Source organism: Chenopodium quinoa, unplaced genomic scaffold (assembly GCF_001683475.1).
Source record: "Chenopodium quinoa cultivar QQ74 unplaced genomic scaffold, ASM168347v1, whole genome shotgun sequence".
NCBI lineage: Eukaryota > Viridiplantae > Streptophyta > Magnoliopsida > Caryophyllales > Amaranthaceae > Chenopodium > Chenopodium quinoa.
Window position 1 is genome coordinate 1,296,700 of NW_018743196.1, and position 22,664 is coordinate 1,319,363.

Genomic DNA, 22,664 nt, shown 5'->3' on the forward strand with positions numbered 1-22,664 from the left:
CAAGACTACACCATATTTAAAGTCTTGTGATTGAAAATCAAACAAGACACAAATTGGTGGCATGAGAGAAGGATTCTTACCGTATAACTTGTTATGCATTACCAGGTACACCAAAAACTATATTTCTGATTATGTGCATGTAAGTTATGTGTAGAAATTTGTTGCAAATGAGTAAGGGTCTGTTCTCATACGTTGAAATTCAGTTCAATTCAGTTCAGTTTAGTTTAGCTCCTAATTTCCTTCTCTTATAAAATATTTATTTCAGTTCAGTTCATTTCAGCTGAGTTCAGTCAATGAAAACTGGCCCTAAGACTTTCACTATACCTACCTCAGCTCTCATTGTGTTTGATTATAATAAAGTATTTGACATTGAATTTAAGTACTATTCCCCATGCAATTCTTTCACCACTCCGACATTTTTTTTCTAAATAAAAGTACGCATAAGTACAAAATGAAAATTATTTAAGCATTATCAAATGTGAAATGTAATAAAACTATAATGTGAAAATGGGATGATATATTACCCTTGAAGAACATAATAATAATAATAATCCATTGACAACTCTAAACAAAATATAATTGTACCTTTGTATAACAAACTTACAAAAGTTACGTATTTAAATATACACTCGGATACACCTAATTGTATAAGTATTTTGTATTTCCAAAATTGTGTGGAAGTCATTACAATGCATCCAATTGAACAAACTAAACTATAGGGCCTCATTTATTTAGGGGTGGCAATATGGGTCAGCAGGTCGGATTTGGGTCAAATTCCGGGCTATGCTTAGAAACAATCCAAAATAGTGTAAAACTTTATATTATTATGAAATATGAAATTTGGGTCAAATCGGGTAGATTTCGGGTTGTTCGGGGTCGGGTTTCTCTCAGTAACTTCTGGTCGAGTCAGGGATTGCCAGGCATGTTAGCCCTATATTTACTACTCTCTCAGTCCCTTATTTTTTGCCCCATTTGACTTTTCACGGTCTCTAAGTCATGTCTTCAAACGTTTATATCTCTATTTAAATACGCGTAAAAATTTGATACTAATAAAATATACTTTATGTCAAATCGTTGCAAATAATATGAAACGGAGGTTTATAATTTTATTCATAACGATTAGACCTTTTTCCTTTATATTTTATGTCAAACAAAACCCCACTTAAATATATACAGTATCACTTATAGATTAACGAGAATAAAGGATCCAGGGACTAAGCATTAGCCATTAGATTAGCCCAATATGAACCCAAACCAATGACGAAGGACAATTTATCAGCACCACTAACCGAACGACGTCGTAACACAAACACCGCATCCATTTCTCTCTCCTCATTTTCCAGATCAAAAAACCTCAGTTAGAAAAAACTCCTGCTCAATTTATTTTTACTCCCAACTTTCCAAACATTCATCACACTCAATCCCCAATTCAATCATCAAAAGACTTGGAAAAAACCCTAATTGTTTCAAATTTTGTAAACTCAGATTCCCAATTCGATCCCATTAAAATTCAAATTGTAGAAATTAATTGTACGGAAAATGGCGGCAGATGATGTACCATTGGATGATAAATCGAAGAGAATGAGAGATCTGTTATCGAGCTTTTATTCGACGGATCAATCAACTTCAGGAGCTAATTCAAATGCAGTTTCTTCGAAGTATGCTACATTGGATACGATTAATTCCCCTTCTTTTGATCCTGACAACTACATGAATCTATTGGTACTTTCTCTCTCCTTTTTTATTTCTTGAAATTATTGTTTTTAGTTTTTTAGTGCGTTTAATTTGGTTGATTTAGCTTCTTTATTGATGGAATCAGTTTTGTTTTATAAGCATTTTGATACTTAGCTGTGTAATGTGTGCTAATTATGTGGATGATTTGATTATGTTTTGATTTCGGTTTTCGGAGTTGTTGATCAATGGGTTAGAAGATATCGCTGTGTAATGTGTGCTAATTATGTGGATGATTTGATTATGTTTTGATTTCGGCTTTCGGAGCTGTTGATCAATGAGTTAGAAGATGTTTAATTTGTCTTGGGGGCTGGCATTGAGAATTTTAGCCGATAGTCGAGTTGGCTAGCCGATTGTAGCTGGGAGTTGGATGATGTAGACTAATGTAGTACCATAGTAATAGACATAACCCGAACGAAAGTCATTGCGATGTGCTAAAAAGAGAAGAAGGAGCTTGGTGTTGAGATTTAGACTCCTACTTGATCACTTCACTGTCTTGACTCGGGAGACTCGGGACTGTAGGGGAATGGCAAAGTTTTGATACCAACGGGTGTATTGAGTACAATAGGGCTAGCTTCCCTAATTTAGTTGAAATTCAACTCCGGAAATGACTGAATTTATGTGTTGTGCTCTCTTTGTACTCTAAGGCATATGGTGGTAAAATTATGTAATTCTTGGATTATTTTAGATGATTTAGTTTGATGGTGTTGAACTTGTACACATGTTTATATGTTTTGTGTAGATTGGGAAGGGGCACGGAGTTGATCTTTGGAGTTTGGACTATTTGGATTGCAATTAATAAAAAACATGTACTTAGTTGACTGCTTTTGCGGGGAATTTTGATACCCGTAAGCTTGCCCCATTAACATTAGGCATCATGGCATCATGCTGATAAATAATAAGAATCTTTGAGAAGGGGATTGGTCAATTGGCATTTTTTCCCCATTGAGACAAGAAATAAAGACAATGAGAATGGGAGAGGGGCCCTATAAAAACATGGGAGAAATTGTGGATTCATGGTATAATTTTTTTTAAACCCAGGGTATTTGTAGCTACTTTTCATTACATCAACTTATTATGACAATGTTGAGAAAAGCGCGGCCTACTCATGACTGTGTAGAGGGTTGCTTGGGGCCAGTGTCTAATTGCTTAATTGCCTAGCAAAGGTTTTATAGCTTGCTTGGTTATGCAGGGAAAGGTAGATGCTTTGGAGTTGCATTAGATTCCCTGATCTTTTGGATTTCTGGATAAAAGAATATAAAGTATATAACAAAGACGGAGGATTAGGGATTTTCTAGAAACTAGAATTACAAACAGTACTTTATTGTCTATTGTCGGCTTATGCCTTAAAAAAATCCTTTGGTAGAAGCCTCGTTAGCATGTCTGCTTAGAAATTCAAGATATACTTATTCTTATCTTTCATCTTTCTTCTCAACAAACCAACCACTACGACAGCCAAAATTTTTGGTCTTTTGTTGTCAACTTGTCATTTACACTTTTGCCTAGCAAAGTTATCTTTGGTACTTTGTCCTGTAGGGTGAACTTATATATAGTACTGAAGGCAATTCATTTTTGTTTGATCTTAGTTGTTTATTGCCTTGTTGGAGGTTTGTCTTGGATTTGAGTGTAAAATGAATAATAGGCTTTATTAATATTTCCTTTGTTAATCCGAGGATACAGTCCATTATTTTTTACAGGCTTATGGGTAGATGAATCAACTTTGCTATTGTCCTGTTTTAGTGTTTTGTAATCTTGCAATGTATGAGGAATTACTATGGAAGATGTTCTCAGAATTACTTATATCAGTAGTTTTTCGAATCTTGAGAGGTATATTATATCTGCAATTGCGTACTTATACTTGGATATTTCTATATATGCCATTTACAGGTACAAAAGTTGAACTTAGAAACACTACTTCAACGACATGTTGAAATGGCAGCTGAGATAAAAAATTTGGACACTGATTTGCAGATGTTAGTGTATGAGAACTACAATAAGTTCATTAGTGCCACGGATACAATCAAAAGGCAAGTTTTGAACTCATCAGCATTGATCGTTTGGATGTTTAATGATGGGGGGTTTGATTGTATTATGATGTGTGTTAAATGCTGTAAATCCTCTGTGTCTTCTTATATATATATATATTGATATATTTTTTTTTTCCTATTGATCTCTGTTAGTGGTTGAGCTTGCATCCACATAAGTCATGCTTGTTAATTTGCACATATAGAATTGTATACCACAATTTCCCATGGCTATGCTTGTGGACCTATAATTCATACTTGTTTCTTTACAATGTGATTGTTTTATGTTATTTACAATTAATTTCATTTTATTAATCTTATAGGATGAATAGTAACATAGTGGGCATGGAAGCAAATATGGAACAGCTACTCGAGAAGGTAGTTTGAAAATTAAAGTCATCTATCCAACAATCTCCCACTGAAGTAAATGTTTATTTCTTTTGATTTTTCAACTTTAACTGTGTTGCAGATACTATTGGTGCAATCTAGAAGTGATGGGGTCAACACATCACTGTTTGAGAAAAGGGAACATATCGAAAAGCTGCACCGCACCCGCAACCTTCTACGCAAAATTCAGGTATTTAAGTGGGTGGATAACCTGTTTACTTCGTTTGGTGATGGTTTGATGTTATGTTCTGGTATAGGAGCCCCATTTAGATATCTTTGTAGCTGGAATAGGATTAGTTCCATTTTCTTATGGGGTCTTGTGCTTACTTCAGTTATATGTTAGCGGCGGCCACCCTTGTATGACTAAGCACTTTGGATATTATCTGTTGTAAACCTTTAAATTATTTCAATCAATCAATCAAAGCCTTAATCCCATGATTTGAAACATGTAAATTATTTATCTTATAAAATTTGAAACCTGTATAAAAGTAAGTTAGATGTTGGTTCTTCATGATTTGTTAATAGTCCATTGTTTAAATGTGCTGGATTTCTTTTCTTTTTGTTGTTTGCTGGGCTTCTAAAATTCAGATCTATAACCAAGTTGACTGATTTTTTTACATGTCTGGAATAGAACAGTTCATATATGATTTACCTGAAAGACTTGGGAAGTGCATTAAATCTGAAGCTTATGCTGATGCAGTCAAGTTCTACACTGGAGCTATGCCTATATTTAAGGTTTTCCCTCTGCACTGAATTTATAGGTCCTACTTTTTCTCTGTGTTGTGAGTCATTGCATAGAAGTGAAGTTAAATTTCTCAAAATCACCCTTTTGTATACTTTGGTTTCTTTCCAATAGGTATATGGAGACTCATCATTCCAAGACTGTAAGAAAGCATCTGAAGAAGCAGTGAGCATCATAATTAAGAATCTGCAGGTAATTAGTCCATTCTGACTCCTGGACTGAGATGTTTAGTTTACATAACTCATTAGTATTTGATGCTATGGAGGTGAAACTAGTTGTTCCCTGTAAGTAGATAATAAATAATTAAGACCCAATACTCAAATTTGTTCAAGGAAGAAAAATTTGAAAAAAGTTGGTGAATCCGAAAGCAGAATCTATAGCTTTGGCCTGAAAAGGATTCCCTTCAACTAGAATTGATGCAGTATATTTACTTGTACCTTTTCTTCGAATTCCCCCCCCCCCTTTCTGGGAACAGCCTGTCCTTTATATTTGATTTATTTGGGAACAAGAAAGATAACACAAGTAAGGGCTTCTTTCAACTTTGTTGTAATTGTTGCCTCCAAATGCTGTGCTGAATCTGTGTATGACATTACAGGCAGGTGATTGTAGTTGTCGGTGGCTGTTGTTTATGTGAGATTCTAAATAGTTATTATTAGTGATAGTGAGTAAGATTGTTCTGTATTTTCTGCTTTAAGTGATACCTAATTTTTGTAAAACTTCTTTGCCCTCCTAAAAGAAGCCAGCTTTATCTGGTAGAAGGGAAAGGAAATCGGAAATAGAAAAAGGCGCTAATACTCATTATATACTTCATCATCGTATTTGGTTATACTTAATAGGGGAAGATTATGAAGAAGGATAACTTTAGCATTCCATGCTCTTTCTTCTTAATAGTGAAGATTATGAAGAAGGATAACTTTAGCATTCCATGCTTTTTCTTCTTCAGGGAAAGCTTTTTTCAGATTCAGAATCCATCCAAGCTAGAGCTGAGGCTGTAATGCTTCTGAAGCAGCTGGATTTCCCGGTGTGTTCTTCATCACTATCACATTAGCTTAACAATGATTTGTAGTCATTTCCAGCATTTGAAGTTGTGCCAAATGGTTTCGGACTTTCGGTGCACTTTGCTCAATGGTGAATTCATTCAGTGCCCTGTTTGACAAATTTATTCTTTTCAACAGGTGGACAACTTGAAAGATCAATTATTTGAAAAGTTGGAGCAATCCCTTGAAGATGTACAACTCCACTTTGACGGATGTGGCAGCCATTCTGCAAAAGCAGACGAGTCTGTAAAACAAGAATCACCAGATCACATCCCTGCTGCTCACGAGGTATGCAATGTATTTCCTTCTGTTGAAATAACAATTGGAATTGATCTAAACAACATTAAATCAGACCTACTTTATCTTAAATTTATGCATGTAGTGGCTGTCATCTTAATCATGGAGCAGCAGACCTTTCTAAATCGTTGAGTCCTGATCTAGTAGTTCAAAGGATTGGACTCCCCTGGGTACATGTCTGAGCTTCAATTATTCTTGTGATGATAGATCTCCTTCATGCTATCTAGCCTAGTAGCCTACTTGTATGGTTGGCTGTACAACCTGCTTCATGTGCTGGACCTGTAACTGGGTCATTGGGCTTCTATTATGGCATTTATTTTTATAATTCACTTTCTACTTTTTGTTCAAATTCCAGAAAATAGACACCAATTTCCTAACAGCATTAGGAAAGGCCATTGTTTTTTGTAAAGTGATAGAAATATGGAATTTAGAGAGGAGTATGGGCTGTATGGTCATTGAAGCCTTTGGATCTGCTAGTAGTCTAGTACCGGTTGCTGGCTCTGATTTTCTAATACAGTACCTTAGTAAGTGATGCTGCTGGCACAAACACATTGTCCATGAATTATGTGAAATATATGTGTAGGCGTGGAGCTGTGCTTTTTCTAGACTTTGTATTTTTTGCCCTCAACACAAATTAGCACAGCATGCATGACCCCCTCACCCCCCCCCCCCCAAAAAAAAAAAAAAAAGGTTCTGGAACTCTTGTGATTGATACTCTTTTTTAGATGTTTAAGATTGACATGAATGTGTTTCTGTCTTTTTGATTGTGAAAACTTCTACTTCTCTATTGTTCATGATTGATATTTGTAATTTGTTGATGCCTATTTACAATTTCATCATATTTCTTGTATCAAGGTTACTTGCTCATAATAGCTACTAGATACATCTTTACTTGTTGCATTTGTGGTCCCTTTAAGTTACTTGACCATTCCATGACCAGGTTTCAACTCGTGAGCTGGTGGAGGCTGTCCGTGCTTACCGTGTTATATTTCCGGATTCTGAGCAGCAACTTATCAGAATCTCACACGATCTTGTTATCAAGTAATTTGAAGTTGAATTACCTTCAACATTTTCAATTGATCACTTCACTCAATCTCTGTACTTATCTACCATAATCTGTTATCTGATGATTGATCACTATGTTGCTTCAGGCACTTTGAATCCATTGAGAAGCTCATAAAGAACCAAATTTCTTCTGCAGAATTGTTGGGACTGCTACGTAAGTTTCATTTTCCCCTTCTTATGTCCAAGTGTTGGTCCTGCTCATGATTTTTCGGTTACTTGGGAGAATTATTCTAATTTTTTGTAGATGCTTATGCATCCTGTTTGTTGAACTGCTTTCTGCTTGACTTATTTTGTACATTAAACTCAGGAAACAGTAAAACTCATATGGCTCCTGTTTTAGACTAACATAAGGAAGGGCATACTGGTAATCTAGTATTATTAGGTTAGCGCCTTTAGCCTTTGTATAAATAGAGATAGAGGAGGGAAGCGAAGGTAGGCAGAAATTTGGTATTGAGGGAAACCGTAGCGAGTCATGGACTAAAGCCATTTTGGAGAGTTGTGAGCTAAACTCACTATTTGAGAGTAATAGCCTTAAGCTATTAATTTATCTATTGTAACCCTTCCACCATTATTAATCAACCTTAAAGCTTTCATCTTTATTTGTTGCATGATTAAATCAGAAATATAAACCCAGAAAATCAGTTCATTACAGCTCCTACAGGCTACACCTCATAATAAGAGGCATGTCAGTATGTGTAATAAAGCTTATAGTTTATAGTAGCTCATGTGCCCTGGTTCTGCCTATCTGAAGCTATAGGACTATAACAGTGCTACTCGTGGTGTTTGGGGCTCCATCTTTTTGTTAAAGGTCTCTAGGAGAGTCTCTGTAACTTGGTTTGCTAAGCCAAAGCCTATAGCTCATGGGACATGCATATTGTGATTATTCCATCATAATCTGTAAATTTGCCTTTAAATGTGAGTTCATCGTCCTTTAAGTAGAAATGTTTACATTTTATTACTTACGTAAAGGGGAGGAGCTGTGGGTAAAGCTCCTAACATGCTCTGGGTAGCGGATATTAGTTTCTTATACACCTCCAAATTACTTTAAAAGGTGTGTATGTCACAAGGTTATTAAATTAATTTATTTTCTTGTTTAGGACTTGTCTGGGATGATGTGCTGCTGATGGATGAAGTACTGCCTGAAGCAGCTGTTGCTGATGCTTGTTTGGAGGTTTTTCCTTGGACATTTACATAATTTCTGTTAAAACTTCTGCCTCTTTGACCCATGAGAGCCTGCATCATGACAATTCTCATGTAAAGGGATACTGTTCTTATTGTTTCTTGTCCTGTATTTGTGACCAGGCTGCCAACCATGCCGTCAAGCAGTACATTGCTGGCGCCTTTTCGCGTCTTTTGCAGGATATATCTGGTAAATCGTTTTTTTTATTTGTTAGCTAGACTGTTCAGTTGCATATGTAGAAGTACTAATAAGGATTTGGTTCGATAAGGTTGCAATTTGCCAAGCAGCTGCATGTATTTCTTTATATTTTCCCCAACTTGGTACTCGAAAGAATGATAAATTTAGAATCTGAGAAAGATGTCCAGGATTATTGCTCATGTCAGCGAGGTTTGAGTTGTTTCTGGGTGCTAATCCTATATACCAGCTATATTATGCAAAATTGTTGATTGTTCAATCAAAAGAAACAAACAATAAGTTAAGGGCTTGTTCGCAATTGTTTATGTTTTCTGTTTTTTTTTTAAACAAAAAACCAAAAACAGAAAACTAGAAAAAGTTATTTCCACTTTTCTGTTGTTAGTTTTAAACATCAGGGTATTTAAAAAATTGACCAATTTTTTTCATTAAATGACCTATATCATATGATCTTGGAAAACAATAAATTATAGCGAAACTGAATGAGCCCTAATATACTTGATTTCATTTTTTTTTCAATATCTTTTTTATGCTGTGGATATGGCAATTATGAGTTTCTGGGGGTGCTGCAACTATTATTGATGTTGTAAAAACATTTGGTGCTTTACTAATTACTCCCTGTTTCGAAATGATTAACACATTTCTCTCTTGTGGCCGCCTTAGAATACATGGCACACTATCATAACTGGAAAGGGACCACCATTATTAAAATGTATCTATCTCGCCCACCATAACGCACTAATTCTCCCACCCTCACATAGTCACATGCACCTTTTCTAAAAATTTAAATAAATTTATTACCTTTATTTTTAACAACTCACAATATGCCGCCACCCATTATTTTCTTAAATTATGTGCCAATATAGCGTATCAATTATTCCAAAATGGAGCGAGTAGATTAAGTGAAAGAGATTGAGAAAATGGTGGTAGAAATTGTGTTTCTGTTGTAGACTTGTAGCAGACTAGGTCAATATGGAGCTTAGTCTTAAATGAGCCCTAACTTTGTTTTGGTAGCTATATATGGAACTAAGTCATTAAGATAAACCTAGATAGAAGGTGATGAATGCTATTATTAGCTATTTAGGTTTAGAGTAAACACCCTTGGTTATGGTAAGGTCTGTAGCTGTGGACTTCGGACATTTTATACTACATTGTATAGCATATGCTCGATCCGAATTTGTATCATTGTTTGGTTGATGGGTTATGTATAATAAAACATATTGGAACTTGCAGACTCACTGATGAAAGTTCAAATCCACCAAAAGGAGGCAGTGAAAGAAGAGCATCCTTTGCAGGCAATACTGGAGGCCAGCAAGAAGGCAGTTATACAAGGGAGTATGGGTGTCTTGCTGGTAATACATGTGTCTACGAAATCTACCTTTACATATGTGCATAACTTACATGAATTGAGAAAAGCAGTTTCTACTCTATAATGTCATGTCTTGTGCAAGAATGCTTATTACCTGTCCCATAGGCAACAAAACATCATAGCTGCCTGGACATGGCTTTCTGTACCTTAGTCATAATTTCATAGACATTCTTAACATTTTGTTTGCCCTTTTTCTACTTTCAGGATACCCCGGCATATTTCTTATTCTAAATCAGTTTTCTTGTTTTTCATTAGTGTTGCTGTGTCAATGATTCAAATCAATGTTTTGTGACTTCTTATAGGACTTTCGCCAACTCCTGGATGATACCCTGCCTCTGCTAAGTAGCCTGAGAGATTTGATAGTTGATTGGGTTCAAGAAGGATTTCAAGACTTCTTCAGATCACTATATAATCGCTTTCTACAGCTTTCAGGGAAAAGTAATTCAGCTACTCAATATATAATCTTTCATGATGGCATACAAGGAGATAAGACTGTTGCTGGACTTGTTCTTGTTCTGGCACAGCTCTCTGTTTTTATAGATCAAAATGCCATTCCAAGAATCACTGAGGCAAGTACTCCTGAGTTTTCTTGATCCTTTTTAGGTTAATGTTTGTTATGGAGTTCTTAAATCTTCTTTCTACTCTGTGAGATTGCCTATGACGTTGCACTTTTTTTTATCAGGAGATCGCAACTTCATTTTCTGGTGGTAGTGTTCGGAAATATGAGAGTGGCCCTGCGTTTGTTCCTGCAGAAATTTGCAGAATTTATCGATCAGCTGCTGAAAAGTTTCTGCACCTTGTAGGTTTCCTTACTCTTTGCTTTTAATCATCTAATGCCAGTAATATTGCTTTTCATTTTACCTACTTTTAGTCCTCAATTTTCTCTAAGATCTTGAACTCAACTTCTTTAATTCTCTTATTTAAACGACAATGGCCAAAGAAAACAATTAGGAAAGAAGGTAAAAGAAGACATTATGGTTCCTTTCTAGTTTGGAATCTTAGCTATATAGGTAGAGCTGTCAAAAGTTGACCCGACCCGAAATACCGACTCAAACCTGAGATTCCAATTGGGTGGGTAGAACCATCATATTTGCCTTTAAACGGCCAATTTACCGGTTTACAACTTGCGCCGATTTCAGTATCTCAAGCCTACCACAAACATTTATGACAACATATAATGTTCATATATGGTTCCAAACGGCATTATATGACCTGGAGATATATCCCATAAAATCTCAATTCTTTTCGACATCAGGCCCTGAAACCTCCAAAATTTCTCAAAAAGCGTGGATATTAGCCTTACATTTTGGAATTTTTTTACTTTTCTTCGCCCGGAAATAAAAATTGGCGAAATGTTTACCATGATCCCTAATACACTCCGGGAGTCCAACTGGGTGGGTGAAACCATCCTATATGCCTTTAAGCGGCCAATTTACCGGTGTACAACTTGCACCGATTAAATTAATTCAAGCCTACTACGAGCATTTATAACAACATATATTGATCATATATGGTTCCAAACGACATTATATGACCCCAAAATGTATTATCTAGAATTTCAAGACTTTTAGACACCGGGCCCCCGTAGAACCATCCTATTTGACTTTAAACAACCAATTTACCGGTTTACATCTTGCACCAATTTCATTAACTCAAGCCTACCAGGAATACTTATAACAACTAATAATGATCATATATGGTTCAAAACGACATTATATGACCCCAAGATATATCCCCTAAAATTTCAAAACGTTTCGACACCGGGCCCCGAAACCTACAAAATTTCTCAAAAAGTGTGGATATTAGCCTTCAGTTTTGGAAATTTTTGACTTTTTTTTTTTCCCATAAATAAAAATTGCCGAAATATTTACCATGGTCTCTAATTCCCTCTAGGAGTCCAATTGGTTGGGTGGAACCATCCTATTTGCCTTTAAATCCTACCACGAACATTTATGACAATATATAATGATCATATATGGTTCCAAACGACATTATATGACTCCGAGATGTATTCCAAAAAATATCAAGCCTTTTCGACACCGGACCCCGAAACTTCTAAAATTTCTCAAAAAGCGTTGATATTCTTCAATTTTGAAAATTTTTGACTTTTTTTACGCCCAGAAATAAAAATTATCGAAATGTTTACCATAGTTCCTTATATCCTTAAACGACCAATTTACCAATTTACAACTTCCACCGATTTTATTAATTCAGGCCTACCACGAACATTTATGACAACATATAATGATCATATATAGTTCCAAAAGGCATTATATGACTCCGAGATAAATCTCCCTAAATCTCAAGCCTTTTCGACACCTGTCCCCTAAACCTACAAAATTTCTCAAAAAGCGTGGATATTAGCTTTCAATTTTGGAATTTTTCGACTTTTTTTCATCCGGAAATAAAAATTGTCGAAATTTTTACCATGGTCCCTAATACCCTCCAAGAGTCCAATTGGGTGGGTGGAACCATCAAATTTGTCTTTAAACGACCAATTTACCGGTTTACAATTTGCACCGATTTCATTAACTCAAGCCTAACAAGGACATTTAGGACAACATATGATGATTACATATGGTTCCAAACGACATTATATGACCCCGAGATGTTCCCTAAAATTTCAAGACTTTTAGACACCGGGCCCCCGTAGACTCCAAATTTCTCAAAAAGCGTGGATATTCGCCTTCTATTTTTGAATTTTTTAACTATTTTTTCTTTCGGAAATAAAAATTGCCGAAATACCAATTTACTGATTTACAACCTGCATCGATTTCATTAATTCAAACCTACCACGAACATTTATGACAACATACAATGATCATATATGGTTCCAAACGGCATTATATGACCCCGTTATGTATCCCTAAAATCTTAAGGCTTTTCGACAACGGGTCTTGAAACCTCCAAAATTTTAGAAATTTTTTACTTTTTTTCGCTCTTAAATAAAAATTGATGAAATATTTACCATGGTCCCTAATACACTCTGGGAGTCCCATTGGGTGGGTGGAACCATACAATTTGCCTTTAAATGAGAAATTTACCGATTTACAACTTGCATCGATTTCATTAACTCAAGCCTACCTCGAACATTTATGACAACATATAATAATCCTATATAGTTCTAAACGACATTATATGACACCAAGATGTATTCTATGGAATTTCAAGACTTTTCGACATCGAGTCCCAAAACCTTTAAAATTTCGCAAAATGCGTGAATATTAGTCTTTAATTTTGGAATTTTTTGACTTTTTTGTCTCGGAAATAAAAATTGCGAAAATGTTTACCTCGGTCCCTAATACCTTATGTGAGTCTATTGGCTAGTTGGAACCATCCATTTTTCCTTTAAACAACCAATTTACCGGTTTGCAACTTGCACCGATTTCATTAATTAAGCCTACCACGAACATTTGTGACAACATATAATGATCATATATGGTTCCAAACGGCATTTAATGACCCCGAGATGTATCCTCTAAAATCTCAAGGATTTTCGATACCGGGTTTCGAGACCTACAAAATCTTAAAAAACGTGGATGTTAGCCATAAATGTTGGAATTTTTTGACATTTTTTCGCCTGTAAATAAAAATTGACGAAATTTTTACCATAGTCCCAAATACAATCCGGGAGTCCAATTAGGTGGGTGGATTCATCCAATTTGCCTTTAAATGGCGAATTTATCGGTTTACAACTTGGACCGATTTCTTTAATTCAAGCCTACCATGAACATTTATGACAACATGTAATGAACATTTATGATTTAAAAAAGTATTATATGACCCCGAGATGTATCCCCTAAAATCTCAAACCTTTTCGACAGACCTACAAAATTTCTCAAAACGCGTGGATACTAACCTTTAACTTTAGTATTTTTTAACTTTTTTTCGCCCAAAAATCTCAAACCTTTTCGACAGACCTACAAAAATTGACAAAATGTTTACCATGATCCCTAATAGCCTCCGGTAGTCAAATTGGGTGGGTGGATCCACCAATTTGCCTCTAAACGACCAATTTGCCGGTTTACAACTTGAATCGATTTCATTAACTCAAGCCTACCACAAATATTTATGACAACAAATAGTGTTCATAAATAGTTCAAAACAACATTATATGACCACGAGATATATTCCCTAAAATCTGAAATATTTTCGACGTCGAGTCGTGAAACCTTCAAAATTTCTAAAAAAAAAGTGGATATTAGCCTTTAATTTTGGAATTTTTTGACTTTTTTTCGTCCGTAAATAAAAATTGTCTAAATGTTTACAATGGTCCCTAATACCCTCCCAATTGGTTGGGTGGAACCATCCAATTTGCCTTTAAACGACCAATTTACAAGTTTACAACTTGAACCGATTTCATTAACTCAAGCTTACCACGAACATTTATGACAACATATATTGATCATATATGGTTCCAAACGACATTATTATATGACTCCGAGATGTAATCCTAAAATTTCAAGCCTTTTTGAAATCTCCAAAATTTCTCAACAATCTCAAAAAAAAAAAAAAAAAAAAAGAGTGGATATTAGACTTTAATTTGGAATTTTTTGACTTTTTTTTGCCTGAAAATAAAAATTCCGAAATGTTTACCATGTTCCCTAATACCCCCCGGGAGTCCAATTGGGTGGGTGGAACCATCCAATTTGCCTTTAAACGACCAATTTACCGTTTTACAACTTGCACTGATTTCATTAACTCAAGCCTACCACGAACATTTATGACAGCAAATAATGATCATATATGGTTCCAAACGGCATTAAATGACCATGAGATGTATCGCCTAGAATTTCTATACTTTTCGACACTGGCCCTAATCCTCCAAAATTTCGCAAAATGCGTGGATATTAGACTTTAATTTTGGAATTTTTTGAATGTTATTTGCTCGGAAATAAAAATTGTCGTAATGTTTACAGTGGTACCTAATACCCTTAACAGTACAATTTGTATTTAAACAATCGATTTACCGGTTTACAATTTGCACCGATTTCATTAACACAAGCCTACCACATACATTTATGACAACAAATAATGATCATATATGGTTCCAAATGACATTATATGACCCTGAAATGTATTCTTTAAAATTTCAATATTTATCGGGAACTGAAACCTCCAAAATTTCTCAAAAAGCGTGGATATTGAACTTCTTTTTTGGAATTTTTTAACTTTTTTTTCGCTCGGAAATAATATTTGTCAAAATATTTACCATGGTTACTTATACGCTCAAGGAATCCAATTGGGTGGGTAGAACCATTCAATTTGCCTTTAAACAACCAATTTACCGGTTTACAACTTGCACTGATTTCATTAACTCAAGCCTACAACGAACATTTATGACAACAAATAATGATCATATATGGTTCCAAACGGCATTATGACCCTAATGTATTCCCTAAATTCTCAAGACTTTGCGACATGTGGCCCTGAAACCTCCAAAATTTATCAAAAAGCGTGGACATTAGCCTGTAAATTTGAAAATTTATAACTTTTTTTACGCCGGAAAATAAAAATTGCGAAAATGTTTACCATGGTCTGTGTGGAGCCATCCAATTTGCCTTTAAACGACCAATTTATTGGTTTACAACTTGCACCGATTTCATTAACTCAAGCCTACCACAAACATTTATGACAACAAATAGTGATTATATATGGTTTCAGACGACTTTTTATGACCTCGTGATTTATTCTCTAGACTCTCAAGGATTTTCGATACCGGGCCCCGAAATCTCCTAAAATCCTGAAAAAGCGTGGATATTTGCCTTTAATTTCGGAATTTTTAGACTTTTTTTAACTCGGAAATAATAATTGTCGAAATGTGTACCATGGTCCCTAATACCCTTAGGGAGTCCAAGTAGGTGGGTGAAACCATCCAATTTGCCTTTTTACGAACTTTTTACCGATTTATAACTTGTACCAATTTCATTAACTCAAATTTACCACGAACATTTATGACAACAAATAATGATCATATATGGTTTCAAACGGCATTAAATGATCCCGAGATGTATCGCCTAGAATTTCAAGACTATTCGACACTGGGACTCGAAACCTCCAAAATTTCTCAAAAAGCGTGGATATTTAGCCTTAATTTTTGAAAATTTTGACTTTTTTTTGCCCGAAAATAAAAATTTCCGAAATGTTTACCGTGGTCCCTAATATTGTCCGGGAGTACCATTGGGTGGGTGGAACCATCCAATTTGCCTTTAAATGACCAATTTACTGGTTTACAATTTGCACCGATTTCAATAACTCACGCCTACCAGGAACATTGATGACAACAAATAATGATCATATATGGTCCCAAACGAAACATTATATGACCCCGAGATGTATTCCCTAAAATTTCAAGACTTTTCAACACCGGACTACGAAATATCCAAAAAATTATCAAAAAAGCGTGAATTTTAATTTTGGAATTTTTTACTTTTTTTCGCCTGAAAATAAAAATAGCCAAAATGTTTACCATGGTCCCTAATACCCTCCCGAAGTCCGTGGAACCAACCAATTTTCCTTTAAGTAGTCAATTTACCGGTTTACAATTTGCACCAATTTCATTAACTCAAGCCTACCATGAACATTTATGACAACATATAATGATCATTTATGGTTCCAAACGGCATTATATGACCCCAATATGTAGCCCCTAAAATCTGATTTCTTTTCGACACTAGGAGCTTCGAAATTTCTCAAAAAAACATTGATATTAGCCTTCAATTTTGGAGTTTTTTTTACTTTTTTTCGCCTGCTGAAATGTTCACCGTGGCTCCAAATACCCTTTTGGAGACCAATTGGGTGGGTGGAACAATCCTATTTGCCTTTAAATGGCCAATTTCCAGGTTTACATCTTGCACCAATTTCATTAACTCAAGCCTACCACAAACATTTATAACAACAAATAATGATCATATATGGTTCAAAACTGCATTATATGACCCCGAGATATATCCCCCAGAATTTCAAGACTTTTCGACATCGAGCTCCGAAAACTGCAAAATTTCTCAAAAAGTGTGGATATTAGCCTTCAATTTTGAAATTTTTTGACTTTTTTTTCCCGAAAATAAAAATTTGTCGAAATGTTTACAATGGTCCCTAATACCCTCTTGAAGTCCAATTGGTTAGGTGGAACCATCCAATAATCCTTTAAATCCTACCACGAACATTTATGACAACATATAATGATCATATATGGTTCCATACGGCATTATATGACTCCAAAATGTATCCTCTAAAATCTCAACCCTTTTGGGCCCCTAAACTTCTAAAATTTCTCAAAAAGCGTGGATATTCTTCAATTTTGGAATATTTTGGCTTTTTTTTCGCCCAAAAATAAAAATTGTCGAAATGTTTATCAGGGTTCTTATACCCTTAAACGACCAATTTACCAATTTACAACTTTCATCGATTTCGTTAATTGAAGCCTACTTAGATAAATCTCCTAAAATCTCAAGCCTTTTAGACACTTGGCCCCGAAACGTACAAAATTTTTCAAAAATCGTGGAAATTAGCCTTTTTTGACTTTTTTTCCTAGAAATAAAAATTGTAGAAATGTTTACCATGGTCCCTAATACTCTCCGAGAGTCCAATTGGGTGGGTGGAATCATCCAATTATCATTCGATTTGCCTTAAACAACCAACTTACCGGATTACAACTTGCACCGATTTTATTAACTTTTAAGACAACATAAAATGATCACTTATTATTCCAAACGACATTATATGACCCCAAGATGTATCCCCTAAAATCTCATTTCTTTTCGACATCGTTCCTTGAAACCTTTGAAATTTCTAAAAAAGCATGGATATTAGCCTTCAATTTTGGAATTTTTTCTTTTTTCGCACGGAAATTAAAATTGCCGAAATTTTTATCACGGTCCCTAATACCTTTCGAGAGTCCAATTGGGTAGGTAGAACCATCAAATTTGCCTTTAAACGACCAATTTACCGGTTTACTGTATGCACCGATTTCATTAACTCAATCCTACCGCGGACATTTATGACAACTAACATTGATCATATATGGTTCCAAACTACATTATATGACCCCGAGATGTATTCCCTAGAATTTCAAGACTTTTAGACACTGAGCCCCGTAGACTCCAAATTTCTCAAAAAAAGCGTGGATATTCGCTTTCAATTTTTGGATTGTTTTTACTTTTTTCGCCCGGAAATAAAAATTGCCGAAATGTTTACCATGGTTCATTATAACCTACCGAAACCTACCGAAATCAAATTGGGTAGGTAGAATCATCCAATTTGCCTTTAAACGACCAATTTAACGATTTACAACTTGCACCAATTTCATTAATTCAAGCCTATCGCGAATATTTATGACAACATATAATGATCCTAAATGGTTTCAAACAGCATTATATGACCCCAAGATGTATTTCTTAAAATCTCATTTCTTTTCAACATCGGGCCCTTAAACCTTCGAAATTTCTAGAACCTTCAATTTTGGATTTTTTAACTTTTTTCGCACGGAAATAAAAAATTGCCAATTTTTTTACCATTGTCCCTTATACCCCTCGAGAGTCCAATTAGGTGGGTGGAACCATGCTATTTGACTTTAAACGACTAATTTATCGGTTTACAACTTGCACTGATTTCATTAACTCAAGCCTACCATGAACATTTATGACAACATACAATGATCATATATGGTTCCAAACGGCATTATATGACCCCGATATGTATCTCCTAAAATCTTAAGGCTTTTCGACAACAGGTCTCGAAACCTTCAAAATTTCTCAAAAATCGTGAATATTAGCTTTCAATTTTGGAAATTTTTTACTTTTAATTTTGGAATTTTTTGACTTTTTTTCGCCCGTAAATAAAAATTGTCGAAATGTTTACCATGGTTCCTAATACCCCTGGGAGTCAATTGTTGGGGTGAAACCATCCAATTTGCCTTTAAACGTTCAATTTATAATTTTACTACTTGAACCGATTTCATTAACTCAAGTTTACCACGAACATTTATGACAACATTTATTGATCATATATGGTTCCAACCGGCATTATATGACTCCGAGATGTAACCCGAATATGACCTGACTTGGAAATGACTTGACCTGATTGTATCTTGCAAATTATTGACTTAAACATAACCCGACTTGAATCTATGAATGACCCGACTTGGAAATGACCGAACGTGATTATAACCCGCAAATTATTGACTTGAACCGAACCCGACCTAAGAATGACACGACTTGAAAATGACCCGACTTGATTATAACCCGCAAATTATTAACTTGAACCGAATCCGACTCAAACCCGAGAATGACCCGACCTGATTTACGCAAATTATTGACTTGAAACGAACCCGACTCGAACCCGAGAATTACCCTAACCCGTGAAAACCCGAATTAAACCCAACCTTTTGTTCACCCGACCCGAATGTAACCCGACCTGTTATTAACCCGACCTAAACACGGCCCAAACCCGATAAGAAGTATGACCCGACGTGACCCGACTCAAGCATGACCTAACCCAAACCCGACGCGCATAGGTTATGGAATTAATCTGAATTGACACGACTCGAATTGACCCGACCCCTTCTTCTCCGACCCAAACACGACCCGTTTACCCGAATTGACAGCTCTATATTTAGGGATTTGATAATATGCTAATTGTTATTTTATTTTTTATTTTTTTAAAATGTTAATATTACAGTTTTCTCAAATTATGAGCCATTGTTTTTCCTATGTGTGTGTGTGCATGTACATTGAGACACAAATATACTCTTACTCTCTTAGGCATCTATCCATGCACTACACTTGGCCATTGGAGTTTAATTTAATTGGGGTTACATATCTGTGCTGAGCACATCTAGTGCATGGTTTTTCCTTCTTTACTTTTTTTTTTGTTAATAAATTGTGCATAGTGTTTCACTCTTGGTATGCTGTATATAATCTCTTTAGAGTATGCCTTCGTTTGAAGAATCTTTATATTGAAAACTAATCCACTTAAATTAATAGGTTTTATTTTCTTTCAGAAATCACAATTCTTCTCATACTCTATTATTATGATCTTTCTTGTCCCTCTTTTTACTGAAATATTGTGTAACTACTCATTTTGCAATTATTTTTTCTCCATCCTTCAGTACATAAAAATGAAAACTCAGAGAGTTTCAGTTCTCTTGAAAAAGCGGTTTACAACACCCAATTGGATCAAGGTAAGTACAAATTCGTAGTTAAGTTATATTTTCATGTACTACGTATGATTGTTTTGGTTTGTTTATAATAATCTGATATCCATCTTTTGGTGGTTCTTACAGCACAAGGAGCCTAGAGAAGTCCACATGTTTGTTGACTTATTTCTTCAAGAGGTTTGTTTTATTGTTTCTCATCTTCAATTATTATGACATTTTTCAAACCAAAGCAGGGGCTAATTACTTGCAACTTAGTGCAATTCTCTGTGGCTTACAAGAAAAGTTTCTCTTGGATTTTAGCAAGGATGAGTTGCTTTGCTTGTTAGTTATAAGCTATACACCTTCACATTACTAAAGCTGCTTATTGGTGGGATCACATTGTGTTGTTTAATTGTTTCATAAGTCTGGGCTTTCTCGTCCCTACCATCTCATGCTTGTAAAGACTGATGGCACTCAAATCCCTACAAACTACCCCATAACATAGCTGGGTCCAAAGCGAGAATAAGACCGAGTCTTCTTGTCACCACCCCAACATATTCTCAATACATGGTTCTTTCTTTGCAAGTTGAATTCCAGACCTGCTGAATGCTAGGTCTAGGTGCTTCCAATGCCACTGTTCTTACTGTTTGAATTTGTATCTGGATCCCAATCAAGCTGTAACAGTACAAGTATCGACATATTGTTTGAAAACAAATGCCTAGGTACACATTCATTTCATGTTGATTTTTGTTTTTGGTTGCAGTTGGGAGGAGTACTGTCTGAAGTGAAACAACTTTTACCCGAGGGGCCCACCCGTAAACATCGTCGTGCTGATAGTATGAGCAACGCCAGCAGTACATCTTCGCGTAGTAATCCATTGCGTGATGAAAAGCTGCTAACCAGATCTAACCCTCAAAAGGCTAGGAGTCATCTGCTTGAGACCCATCTAGCTAAATTATTTAAGCAGAAAATGGAAATTTTTACCAAAGTTGATGCCACACAGGTAAACCCTTGATAATTGTACGATGGCAGTGCAGCTGTTGCTAATCTGCAGCTAATTTGTGGGCATGGTATGATTCAGGATTCTGTCCTAACTACAATTGTGAAACTTTGCCTGAAAAGTCTGCAAGAATTTGTTCGATTGCAGACCTTCAATCGGAGTGGATTTCAGCAAATCCAGTTGGACACACAGTTCTTGAGGGATTCTATTAAGGATAATGTGGAGGATGAAGCCGCTGTTGATTTTTTACTTGACGAGGTAATGGAACCTATAAACTTATAGTGTTGTATGCTGCGCTTAACTTTTGATCACAGTCACAAGGTCAATTTTATTAGCTTGCTTGTGTTCGTGTGGTAATGGTGAAAGGACAAAACTGAATCGGCTATTTGTTTGAATTGTCAGGTAATTAATGCTGCTGTAGAGCGTTGTCTGGATCCAATCCCATTAGAGCCCCCAGTTTTAGACAGACTTATACAAGTAAAGTTGGAAAAACCCAGGGAACAAACAGCTGCCAGTCCATAGTTATGGATTCATGTAACAACTCCTCCGCTAATCACCCCCATACATGTCTTGTGTGAAGTCCAAGAAAGGAGCGCACTCATTGATATTCTGGACAATTGAAGCACTCATCACGTAAAGGATGAGAAATTGAGAATTGAGTTGCGCAGTTGTTCTGCGCATTGGTTACTGTCGTTGCAATGTTTATTAGAACAGTGCATCATCAAGGATCAAATTTGTAATGCTGACAGGATCAATACCAAAAAATCATATACTACCTCCGTTACAGGTTATGTGCAACGATTAGACATTTTCCCTCTCTACTTTATTTCTAATCGTTGCACATAACCTGTAACGGAGGTAGTATATTTTTACACCCAATCTTTACAAATATTCAATTTTCCTTCTCTCTTTTTGTTTCTCTCCTCATCTCTCCCTCTTTATAGCAACGATTTCTCGTGATCGAACATTAATGGTTATGTATGAGTGTATATTGCCAAAACTTTGAATCCTTTGTTCTGGCTGGAGATAGTATTAGCACTTTGAACACCATTTAAGATGTTGACAGGTGATTGTGATTCCATGTATGTCGGAAACCTTTTATAAAAAGGACCAGTTATTATAAATCTTCACAGTTTTGGAGTGAACAGTATGATGCGCCTTTACTCTGTGTAGCTTGATTAGAGAAGTTGGGTTATCCATGTTAAAATGCCATTGTTATTTTCTTCATTTATGGGAACGAAAGAATTTGATTGATTTTGATTTTTTTTTTTTTTTTGCAAATGTTGTATCCCACAAAATTCGGGAGTACAAAATAAAAATTTTCATTTTAAAGTCATATAAGATTGTGATATAGATGAGATATGATCCCTGTTCTTAAGTGTCTTTTACAAAATTACATTTAATTAAAATATTACTACCGAGTATCTTTATTCCGATTTTGTCAAAATGAACACAAAATATGAAAATAATTACAAAGGAATTTGAAGTTTCAAGTTTGTATAGAT

The 22,664-nt window shown here is 35.4% G+C and overlaps 1 protein-coding gene across 1 annotated transcript; it reads left to right on the forward strand.

The window, feature by feature from the left end:
* Positions 1-1,280: 1,280 nt before the first annotated feature.
* Positions 1,281-22,306, forward strand: LOC110733046 (vacuolar protein sorting-associated protein 51 homolog). Its single transcript, XM_021913065.1, has 20 exons — positions 1,281-1,722; positions 3,619-3,758; positions 4,079-4,133; positions 4,225-4,332; positions 4,779-4,877; positions 4,999-5,076; positions 5,828-5,905; positions 6,060-6,209; positions 7,159-7,259; positions 7,370-7,437; positions 8,381-8,454; positions 8,586-8,652; positions 9,889-10,007; positions 10,327-10,593; positions 10,707-10,823; positions 20,133-20,204; positions 20,307-20,357; positions 20,923-21,162; positions 21,241-21,417; positions 21,562-22,306. Exons 1-20 carry the CDS (start codon positions 1,540-1,542, stop codon positions 21,679-21,681), a joined length of 2,364 nt encoding a protein of 787 aa, XP_021768757.1. The 5' UTR covers positions 1,281-1,539; the 3' UTR covers positions 21,682-22,306.
* The last annotated feature ends 358 nt before the right edge of the window (positions 22,307-22,664 follow it).

Excerpts from the sequence above, each read along its gene's own strand:
- LOC110733046 (XM_021913065.1), top strand. The coding sequence starts at position 1,540 with ATGGCGGCAGATGATGTACCATTGGATGATAAATCGAAGAGAATGAGA. Across the intron at positions 7,260-7,369 it reads TCACACGATCTTGTTATCAA|GCACTTTGAATCCATTGAGA; the intron begins GTAATTTGAAGT and ends ATGTTGCTTCAG. Across the intron at positions 20,358-20,922 it reads TTGACTTATTTCTTCAAGAG|TTGGGAGGAGTACTGTCTGA; the intron begins GTTTGTTTTATT and ends TTTTGGTTGCAG.